At 45.7% G+C, this 11,628-nt stretch overlaps 1 protein-coding gene across 1 annotated transcript; it reads left to right on the top strand.

The window, feature by feature from the left end:
* Window positions 1-2,387: 2,387 nt before the first annotated feature.
* On the top strand, window positions 2,388-3,704 carry TRMT12 (tRNA methyltransferase 12 homolog; the record flags this gene model as incomplete). The annotated part of the gene is made up of 1 exon (XM_084229752.1): window positions 2,388-3,704. The coding sequence occupies one exon, from the start codon at window positions 2,388-2,390 to the stop codon at window positions 3,702-3,704; it is 1,317 nt and encodes a 438-aa protein (XP_084085878.1).
* Between the last annotated feature and the right edge of the window lie 7,924 nt (window positions 3,705-11,628).

The raw sequence follows: 11,628 nt of genomic DNA, 5'->3' as shown, positions 1-11,628 counted from the left end.
GGAGGAGGTGATTAAAGATAGTTTCTAAACTATATACTTGAGTAAATGGGTGGCTGCTGAATAATAATGCACAATTATATCTATGGTAGGTGGTGGCAAAAAGAAATGTTTTAGACATATTAATATGAGTTACTATTAGACACCAAGTTGAGGTATCAAAGTGATAAATGATTGTGGTGATATCATGGATTGGGATATGAACTTGGAAATAGCAGTAGGAATGAGGTGTCAAGAGAGAACTTGTAAAAGATGGTAAGTGCAGCATGTTTGTATATTAATGAGAAAAACGGGGACTGGGGTGTTGAATATGCTGGACACAGAAAAGTATTTTGAAAAACTGGAGTTCTGAGCGAATTCTGGGAGACAATATAGAACATATTTTGGAGGTTTTCCAGCTAAGGTTGAAAACTGGAAATTGGAAACTGGGAAATTTATCCATCAATATCATCAGTCACTGGTTAAAGGACTTTCTCAGGAGGGCAAGGAAAGCATTGATTTCCAGCACTTCTGACCTGCCCTGGACATGTGCTAAGCTATTTCTGGTGAGCAGAGAATGTCCTCAGGCAAATACTCCCAAGTTCTTGAAGTTAGACGTCATTGGGTTGGCATTTACAGGAATGGTGAGTACCAAGAGTATATGGGGGCACCAAGAAGGTCTTCTACTCTATCCTGCTCTCTGCTTTCTCCATGGAGTCTGAGTCTGTAACAGAGAGATGAGACTGAAAAGAACAATTCTGATACTGAATAGGTATCAAAAAAAATAAGTGTTTTAGTAATAGCCAGGGGGCTCCCATAGAGTATATGAATTTGAGACATCAACTAATGTTAACATCTCTTGATCCCTATACCCTGATCTATAGAAACAGGGAAGGTAAGTGTGGCCAGTGCAATATGGGGTGAGGCTGGAGCTTGGTGGGAGGGGTGAAAGAATTTACCAGATGCAGAGTGGAGAATAGAAAATACCCTTCTAGGGAGCAGGGTGCAAGAAGGCAGAGATCTGTGAGGGAAGGAGGATTTGGGGTTCCCTTTTATAACCTATTTTCATCAGCTTTTTCATGACTAGGGGAGTGGGTCTCTGCTGATTGCTGTATCTGCTGGAATCAGGTTTCGGTGGGCCTTACCCACAGGAGGTGTCCTCTGGAGTTGTTTGCCCAGTTTTCATATTCTGGGAATTCTCTGTAGCCCCCTATAGGTCCTGTGGACCCAGGGTCACGTTCCCTTGGCAACTCTATCGGTTTCTCTTTCTTATCTGTTTTGTGTCCCCCAGCATTGTTAGCTGAGCAAAGCGCTGAGACTAAGCTTTAACTCTGTTAAAGGATACCTTGACAGTAAGTAGAAGGGGTAGGGCTTATTCCAACTCCTATTTTTAATTAAAGGGGAATTTCCCTTTGTCCTCATTCGCTATGGCAAAGCATTTCAACAGGTATTTAAAACTTGCGATCCAAGCAATTCTACTGGTTACACTGTAATATACCTCTTTCCTAGTCACTGTTCAAAGCACTTTATCTATAACATCCCTAATTGTTATAGCAACAAACTGGGGAAGTTAAAAAACTTCTCACTTCACTGGTGCAGACTGCTGTTGGGGGAGGTGGTATCATTTGCCAGAATTCCGCTGCTTCTGGCTTCTTGTCTGTACAGCGGGACGGGCCACCGCGCGACCATCTCTGCAAGGGAAAGGAAGCCGGACGCCGCCTGACGTTCCAGTCTCTGGTGACTAGACAGCGCTGTGACGCGGGTTCAGCCCATTATTCCTGGCTCACTTCGCTCTGTGGATTCTTTTTTTTTTTTTTTTTTTTAAGATTTATTTATTTATTTATTTATACACCCACTGGGTACAGTCAGAAGCGCGGGAGGGTGAGAGGATTCACCAGAGCCAGAGCGGGGAGCAGAGCAGGCAGAAGGACCGAAGTACACTGCTGAGGGGAGCAGCGGGCGGCAGGAGAGGTCTGCGCGCCCTGTGGGACCCTCCTCCGTGGCCGGGGAGCAGCCGGGGATCGAACCGGTGCTGCAGAGGCCGCGAGCAGCTTCGCAACCCAGCGCTCAACCGCTGCGGCACCGGGGAGGCCCGCTCTCTGGATTCTGAAGCAGCATTAAAGAGTATGCACGAGGAGGGCACCATCTAACCAGAAGCCAGAGAATTCTTTGTCATTCATTTCCTCGGGTAGCAGCAAGGAATGGCGGACCACAACAAAGATGGCGGCGGCAGCTTCACCACTGCAGGGACGACGCCATTAGTGCGTCATCGCTTAGTGCCGGCCAGTCGGCGATGTCACTTCCTGCGCGGCAGGGCGGCGTGCGCGCCGCTGCGCCTGCTGGAGCTGTGACGCGCGGAGAGGGGACAGCGGCCTCTGGGGGGCGGGCGCCTCCCGGGGGCGTCCGGGCGCATGTGGGGCCAGCGGCAGGAGCGGGGCGGTGGGGAGTCTGCGGCCGTGGTCGCGGTAGTGACGGAGCCGCGGTTCGCGCAGAGGTACAGGGTCTATCTCGAGCAGCAGCGACTCCTGGACAGGCGGCACCGCGTGGAGAGGCTGCGGGACGGCTCCGTGGCGCTGCCGGTGCTGGGGCCGACCCTGGCGGAGCAGCACCTGCGCGAGCTGCGGGAGCGCGTGGCCCCGGGCAGCTCCTGCGCGCTCGCTCGGCTCCCGGAGCCCGCGCCTTCCAAGGCGGCCCGGGGCTGCCCACCCGCCCGCAGGCTGTGCCTCGAGGTGAGCCGCTGGGCGGCCGGCCGGGGAGTGGCGTGGTCGGCGCAGTTGGAGGCCGATTTGCCCCGGTCTTGGCAGCGACACGGTGACCTGCTCCTGCTCGGCGAGGACTGTTTCCAAGCCAGGCAGTGGGAGGGCCTGCAGCCAGAACTCTGGGAGACGGTGGCCTCGGCGCTTGGGGGCCGGCGTTTGGCCAAGCGAGGGAGGGTATCGCCGGACGGCGCGCGAACGCCGGCGGTGACCCTGCTGCTGGGCGACAGCGGCTGGGTGGAGCACGTGGACAACGGGATCCGATATGAGTTTGACGTGACCCGGTGCATGTTCTCCTTCGGAAACATCACCGAGAAGCTGCGCGTGGCGGCGCTGCCCTGTGCCGGAGAAGTGCTGGTGGATCTCTATGCCGGGATTGGTTATTTTACTTTGCCCTTTCTAGTTCACGCTGGGGCTGCCTTCGTCCACGCCTGTGAGTGGAACCCCCATGCTGTAGCTGCTCTGAGAAATAACCTGGAGATCAATGGGGTGGCCGATCGGTGCCAGATACACTTTGGGGATAACAGAAAACTGAAACTTTCAAACATTGCCAACAGGGTGAACCTGGGACTGATCCCCAGCTCTGAAGAAGGTTGGCCCATTGCCTGCCAAGTACTACGTGAGGACGCTGGGGGCATTTTGCATATCCACCAAAATGTGGAATCTTTCCCTTGCAAGAATCTCCATTCTCCTGGAAGCAATACCGTGGAGGAGAAGGAGCTTATCACCAGCCAAGGGGGAAATGGAGCTACCAAGGATTCTAGCAGGAATATACTGTCAGCGGCCACCAAGCCAGAATGGCAAGAGTGGGCGGAATTTGCAAAAACTCGGATTGCTGTTCTTCTTCAACAGATGCATGGGAAACCATGGAAGACAGAAATCCTGCACATCCAACCAGTGAAATCCTATGCTCCCCATGTGGATCACATTGTCCTGGATTTGGAATGCCGCCCCTGCCCTCTGGTTGGCTAGAGAAGGTGGATCCTGAGACACCATGATTTTCATGCATTGGTTCAGGCTGGGTTCTCAGCTCTCTTGCCACTATTTTAATATTTTGTGGCCCCACCAGCAGATTTTAGTCCAATCCAAATTACTGCATTTGTCTTCCATGACCACACTGAGGATAAGGTACATTTCTGGGGGAGCAGCGAGGTTCACTGAAATGGCCATCCAAGCTATACTGAATTCCTAATTCTAACCTCAATTCTGTCCCACCAGAGGTGCATGGTTGCACTATTGTTTTCTGTCTGGGATGTCCTCACTTGCAAAGTGAAGGTTCCCATGGGCTGTCTCACCTGGCTGTTCTCTCATAAGCAGTTGCACACAGGGTCATTTTAGAGCGAAAGACACAATGCTGTTTCCAAAGTCACTGTGGTGACAACAGGGAAGGTCTATTGGAGGGACCAGGATGGAAGCGGGGAGACTAGTGACGAGGCTCTGACTGCCCAGGCAGGAGATGATGATGTGGCCTGGGGGTGTGTGTTGGGGGAGATGTGGAGGCAGGTGGATTTGAGAAAATTGATGGAATTAAACTATGGAGTCCAAATCAAGGCATTAGGTGGTGCTGTTTAGTTATTATGACTGACTAGGTTAGGGAGGGAAGGAACTGACATTACTTCAGTGTGCTAATTTCATTCCCTTGCTGTAGCTTTCCTAAATGAGGATGGGCGTATGTCGTCTAGCTTACGGTTATTGGGAGAAAAAAAGTTAAAAATGATTGCTTTAGGTCATGGGGAAACTAGATTTCTAACTTTAATCTTGTGCAGTAACTCCCAATTGCTTACTATTTTAAAATTTAAAATTAAAATCTTAAATTTCTGGAGACGTCAAATTCTTTTCATTTTCCTTTCCGGGCTGACAACCCCAGGGCTCACAGGAGCCATAGGGAACGTGAGGCGTTTTGTAGAGTTTTTCAAGCTTCGCCTGCAGTCACCATTATTTACCTTTGTGAAGAATCACTCTAATTTACCTTTGGGATGACTAAATGTCCAGACTTTTCAGAGCTTTAGTTTGGTGCACCTTGAAGCCATTTGGGCTTGTTTGCCTGAATGAGGAAATATTAAGTGTTTTATCTGGATTCTGATTGTCCCTGGCATTTAAGTGGCTGGGGGTGGTATGGGTTATTTGTTTTCTTGCAACAATGGCAGTACAGACAGGGTTGGTGTATTTGTTATTCCATAAATATAATATGCCTGCTATATACCTGGGCCCCAGGAATTACAAAGATATGTTAGGTACAGTCCGTCTTCTCTGAGGAGGTTTGCATATGATCAGAAATAACACAAGTTCTCAAAAAATTGGAATAAAGTAAGTGATATAACAGCTGCAAAGGTGGGAAAGAAAAATTCTGAGAATTGAATGAGAACCTCTTCAGAGAGTTTGTGGTTGAAATGACTTAAAAACTGGGTTAAGATTTTGCTAAGTGGAGTCAGGGTGGAAACGGGCGCTAATTGAAGAGAGCTACAGGTATGAAGGTTTCAATGCTCAGAAACTGCAGCATCATCATTAGCTCAAGCGGGAACTGAGAAGGCAGTGATAGCTTTGTGCAAGATGGGGTCTGTCATAAGGATTAAAATGAACACTTTTGTCCACAGAAAGCACCCAGACATGTTAGCTATCATGTGATCTCACCACGGGAAGAGGACCTCTTATTTCCATTCCCATGCCACCTGGGGTTTACAGATCTGGCATGAAGGAGGTGAAGAGGGTGCCTGGGAAGGTGGGAGCAGGGATGCCTAAACTGAGAGTTAAAGAATAGCAGGAGTTGTGTGTGAATGGGAGGAAATGCATGCCTCCTAAGCGGCTGCTCCCCTTGAGTACATGCCTAACAACAGTTTTCTCTGAGAACTTGCTGGGTTGGCCTGGCCAGGGAGGAGGAGGCAGCTAGTAGAAGGACAGAACCTGAAGGCATCAGGAGCCTCACAGAATCCTTGTCACCTAATCCAAGAAATTTGTAAGCCCTTTAAAGGCTTCCTTTGGAGCTTCCATATTAGTTGCTAGTAAATGCATCCACTTGATGGGGATGTTGTGATTAAAAAGCAATAACTGTACTAAATTGCCTCAACTGTGAGCTGCTCTATTCATTAACTCCATAATTTTAATTAAAACTGCCATGTATTAATAAATGAGTATAATATAAATATTTTAAATACACAAAGAAACTTAAAATGGTATGAAACAAACAGAAAAAGCTTTATAATTGTTTCTCCTGCTCTGAGCACACACGTAAGAAGAAACCTACAGGTAATTCTAAATAGCTTCAGGGTACACCACTTCATATTGGGCAATCCATAAAGCTAGTCATTCTCAAACTGAGTTATTATTTTAAATGATTGCAACTATTTAAATGTTTTTTAAAAATTGTAATGAAAACCACCCCAGCTCAGAGCGTACTAGGAAGATTTTAAATTAGTGCAGCCACAATGGAAAACAGTTTGGCGGTTATACAAAAAAGTGAACATAGAGTCACCTGTCACCCAGCAGTTCTAGGTATATACCCAAGAGAAATGCACAGGTAGGTCTGACACAGAATGCCCCTCAGTTTCCCTCAGCCAATAAAAAGAAACAGCTTGAGGAGAAGGACAGTAGGTTCATCTGTCGACAAACTGAGGAGGGCAGCAGACTTGTGTCTGAAAGACCACTGTCCTGCTCTTTGGCAGATGGTGGGGGTGTTTATGCAAAGGGGTCAAACAGAAGGGAGGCGGGCAAGGATCAGTGTGTCCTTTTGATGCAGGCCTAGGGAGATTCGGAGTGGGCGCCAGCTTGCTTTGTTAAAACCTGATGTTTAACTTCCTTATTATCCTCCTAGGGATGGCCTTCCTTTTCCTTACAATGCAAGAGGATGCAGCAGATAGGAATGCTTATCTGATGGGGCAGAAAGAGAGGCCTGTCCTGTTTCACTGCATCAAGTCCACACAAAGAATGTTTATCATGGTGTCACTCATAATAGCCAAAGTGGAAACACCTCAGTGTCTGCACCTGCTGAGTGAACAAACCATGTGGTATTCCTTACAGTGGCTTCTCTAGGAGGAATGAAGCAGCCCTGCTTGGGCACGAACCATGGTAACAAGGCTGAGTGACAGAAAAAAAGTTGATGTACTGTCTGACTGCACACATGTGAGAAGGCCAAAGCCAGAGAAACAAGGTAGAAGCTAGGACCTGGGGCAGTAGGGAATGGGAAGTGACGACTAAAGGGTACCAGGTTTCTTTTGGGGTGATGAAATCTTCTGAAACTTGATATTGCAGGTGACTGTGCTACTCCATTAGTATATTAAAAACCACTTAGTTGTATGCCTCAAGAGGGTGAGTTTTATAATAAGTGAGTTACATCTCAATAAAATTACTGACCCCCTTCTCCCCCCCAAAAAAAAGATTTGGGGAGGAGAAAAAGGAACAGACTTGTGGAGGCTTTCCTGAGAGCTAGAAATGAACTTTGAATTTGAATAGGGGTCAGTCAGCTTAAGAGAAGTGAGGCCCCTCAGATGCTTCCAAGCTATTTCTGTCATTGAAATTTCCTAACTTTATACTTTTAAACTGCCATTATGTCCTTCTAGATCCTCCTCCAGATTCTCCAAGTTGTTTCCAGGAATCCTTGGGGCCCAGTGGGTGTTCACTCACTGTGGGAGATGCTGAGGGTGACTTCTTTCTCTTAGCATAGTCTGAGAGGCTGTCAAACCAAAACCCTACATTTCCCAGCCTCCCTTGCAGTTAGAGTGGCCATATGAATGATCTCTGACAAGGAGAGATATTCCCAAAGAGAAATCTGGGGTTTCAAGCCTTTCTTGACCCTTTCTGTTTCGCTGCTCAAAGCAGCAATGCCTGGAGGTGCAGCAGCACTACTTAATTATGGAAAATGCTAGAAGAAAGGTTGTGGGTACTACTGGAACCTATACTGGGATTGAAATGGCTGGAAAGACGGGGAAAACTTCTCTGAGAATGTGATGACTCAGCTGAGAGATGAAGAATGAGCAGAAATTAACGAGTGACCAAAATGGGGAAGATTTCCAGGTTGTGAGGACTGTGTAAGTGCCCCATGGAGTTGTCTGAGGGGCTAAAATGAAGATCAATAGATGGGGAGAAAAGAGGAAATAAAATTAATCAGGAATGAGAGGTAAGTCGGGGCAGTGTAGGTTCTATTAAGAACCTGATCCTAGGGCCTCCCTGATGGTGCAGGAGTTAAAGTCGCAGCGCAATCAAACTATTGCCAGCCACTGCCGCATGAAGTTCGATCCCTGGCCAGGGAGCTGACCCACATGGCATAGCAGACCTCTCCTGTCTTGCCTGCTGCTCCCCTCTGCAGTGTACTTCAGTCAATCTGCCTGTTCTGCACCCTACTCTCCCCCACACACACCTCTGACCTACACCCTAGCTCTTATATGGATAAATAAAATCTTATATATATACACATAGGTTATTCATTCCTCTAAGTTTCTCTTGAAATTTTGACATTTCATAAAATTTTATACTTTTAATTTTATTTCAATTAAAATTACATCTTAATTTACCTTTTGATGTCATCTTCAATCCATGAGTTATTCAGAAGTGGGCTGGTTTCCAAATAGTTGAAGATCTTGATTTCTAATACCAGTTTCTAATTTAATTTCCTTATGGTCAAAGAACATACTTTGCATGACTTGTATCCCTTTAAACTTACTGAAATTTGTTTTATAGCCCAGAATATGGTTTGTCTTGGTGAATGGGCCACATACATATACATGGGGGGAAGGTGTTGTGGTAAGTAAGCAAGGCTGCCGGCTGCCAAGGCAGAGAGCTGGGAAAATCCAGAGGCAAGGAGGATGGCAAGGGGAGGGGAGGGGGGGACAGGAGGAGGGGACAGACAACAGAGCCCCCTACTCTTCCTCCTACCCTCCACCCCCCAATCTTTACTCTTTCTCTAGGCCCTCCGTGGCATTCTCTCATGGTCTTACCTCTTCAGTTGTCACGCTGCTTGTCCTCTCGTAGCCAGCCTCCGGAGCCATCACCGAGTGATGTCGCCCTTATATACCTGGCCTCGAGGCTCGGGTATGCACACTTACGCATGCCCACACCCCCATTCCAGGTGTTGTCCACAATCAGGCACGCATGCCCTGAGCCCACGCTCCCAAGGGCCTTCTGCGGTGATACGATCAAGGCCGCGGGTGCTAGCCACAGAGGCTAATGGTGTAAAAAGCCTGATTCATTCCATTTGCCCCCCAGAGGGACATTCAAAAAAGGATATTCTATTATTGAGTCATTTTTTACACATTAGTTAGGTCACGTTCATTACGTTATGTTCAAACCTTCTATATGCTTACTGATCCTCTATCAGTTATCAAGAGAGCAATGTTGAAATCTGTTACTATGAACTTTTCTGTTCCTTGAATTTCTGTCAGTTCATGTATTTATTTTGAAGCTGTGTGGCTGGTGATAAATATGTCTTCTTGATGAACTGGCCCTTTAATCATGAAATGATCCTCTTTATCCTCTTTATTCATTCACAGGTGTTTGATCCATCAATCTGCATCCTGTGTAATGTTGCCTTTAATTTAGAGACCCACTTTCACAGCAGAGTATGCAGTTGGCTCATGTTCCTGGGATTCACTGGTGCTATCACATACTTCACAATTAGAAAACACCAGTCTGATGAAGTGGTGGGAAAACCTTTTGAAACTGAAGTAATTACATTGAATTTACAGAGTGGAACTGACATCTTTACGATAGTGACTCATCTTGAATTTTTTACCCTACATAGTTGGGTGCAGCTATGAAACAGATGATTGTTGGGTGCTATAGGATCCTGTGTAGGGAGACTGTTCCTATACTTTACATCTATCCATAGGACACAATTTCCATTTTCTCTGGGCGCCCTTCTTGACAGGTATTTATAATTTACTACTACTTGTGGTCGTTCAGCAGTAGCTCAACCTTCAGATTATTCCAGATCATTCCCTTGATAATTAACATAGTTGAATTTATCACTTATTTGTATTCTAATAATTTAAGTACTCCTGAATGGCTGTCACATATAACAATCCAAACTAATAAACAGTATCTTTGCAGTACTCCTGAGCCATGAAGGGAGTCACTGCCAAGTGTTATTTATGTATAGTAACATAGGGGTTCTAATGAATTTTTCTCCTAAAATTTATTATATACCATGCTAAGTACTTAAAATATATTATTTGGGCCTCCCCTGGTGGCGCAGGTGGTTGAGCGCCACGCTGTGAAGCTGTCCGCTGCCTTTGCAGTGCCAGTTTGGTCCTGGCCGGCCGGCCCACGAGGATCCCACATGGCATGGCAGACCTCTCCTGCCTCTCCCACTGCTCCCCTCAGCAGTGTATTTTGTCAGTCTGCCTGTTCTGTTCCCCGCTCTTTCTCTGGTGAATCCTCTCACCCTCCCGCGCATCTGGCCTGTACCCCGCCTGTATAAATAAATAAATAAATCTTAAAAAAATAAAATATATTAATTTGTATAACAAGCATGAGAAATTACTTGCAGACAATCAGATCTGAGGTTCTGGAATCAGAAAAATGTGAGTTAAGAAACCTGACTCTTCACTGTCATTACTTGTGTCCTCGGACAAGTTTGTTGAGGATTGAATTAGATTGTGCTTGTTTTGTGTTTATCTAGCAAATAAACTTTTCCTCCTCAGATGAGGCTACTTTGTTTAGTCAGAGAACAAATAAGGGGCAGAAGTGGGCAAGCACAATGTCAGGCATATTTAAAGTGCACATAATGTATGTTGAATGAATGGATGGATGGACAAATGAATGAACCAGCCTGTCAGTATATGCTCAAAATTGTCTTAAAATGCTCTATATTTTCGCTTATTTCCCTTGTTAATTAAGCAACAGACTTTCTATTCATTTGGCATTTACAAAATCAGAAAATTCAAATAGTTGAATTTTGATGGGCATATATGAAATTTAGTGAAACTCTAAGATCAAAGATTATTTTTTAAGTAATGCCCAAGATTTGAGGTAAAGGTACGGTACTTACATTTTTTGGGTTATCAGTCCCTACTCCTCCTACTCCTCCTCCTACCAGCACTCACATCCTCATCTGAAGAAAATATGTAAAACATTGTGAGGATTGGGGGTGGGTAATTCTAAATGCTCCTACAGCTTCCACCTGTTGAGGAAGCTACGCAATTCTTGGTAGATTCAATATACTGAACACCTGCGTTGGGGGACATTCAAATCAATGTACAAACTCTGAGTTTTTTTATCTTAACAATCCCTAAGCATTCTAAAAACTACCTGATTGATATAAATTTAGTTTTAAGGTAGTGTTTTAAAGTACTTGCCAGGCTCTTACTCAAATGCTTTTACTCAAATCTTCATGTATAGATGAAGACCCTGAGAGCTTAAAGAGTCATTTCTGAAGTCACATGAGAGTATGTTAAGAATGGACATGGCAGGCATCCCTGGTGGCACAAGCGGTTAAGCACAGTACTGTGAAGCCATCCGCAGCCTCTGCAGCATGAGTTTGATCCCTGGCCAGCCAGGGAGCTACCCACATGGCACAGCAGACCTCTCCTGTCTCGCCCGCTGCTCCCCTCTGCAGTGTATTTCAGTCTGCCTGTTCTGTTCTGCACAATGTGTCTGGTGAATCCTCTCACCTTCTGCACCTCTGGCTTGTACCCCAGTTCTTATATGCATAAATAAATAAATCTTAAAAAGGAAAAAAAAAAGACTGGACATGCCCCCTCACTCCTGGACATTCTTAGTCAAGATGGAATTCAATTCAAATAGGGATTCTTATACTAATAAAATGTGTGAATACAATTAAGATCAGAGTCCATTAAAATTAATAAGGACTGAAGGATTTGTTCACTTTTAAAAGTTTTGTAATATTTACATTTAACTTTTTTAAGTAAAAATTGGAAGAAAGCCCATGAAATATATTATTTATTTT

Source organism: Talpa europaea (assembly GCF_964194135.1).
Source record: "Talpa europaea genome assembly, chromosome: 3".
Lineage (NCBI taxonomy): Eukaryota > Metazoa > Chordata > Mammalia > Eulipotyphla > Talpidae > Talpa > Talpa europaea.
Note: the sequence above shows the minus strand (reverse complement) of the source record. Positions and strands in the feature narration are given on the sequence as shown.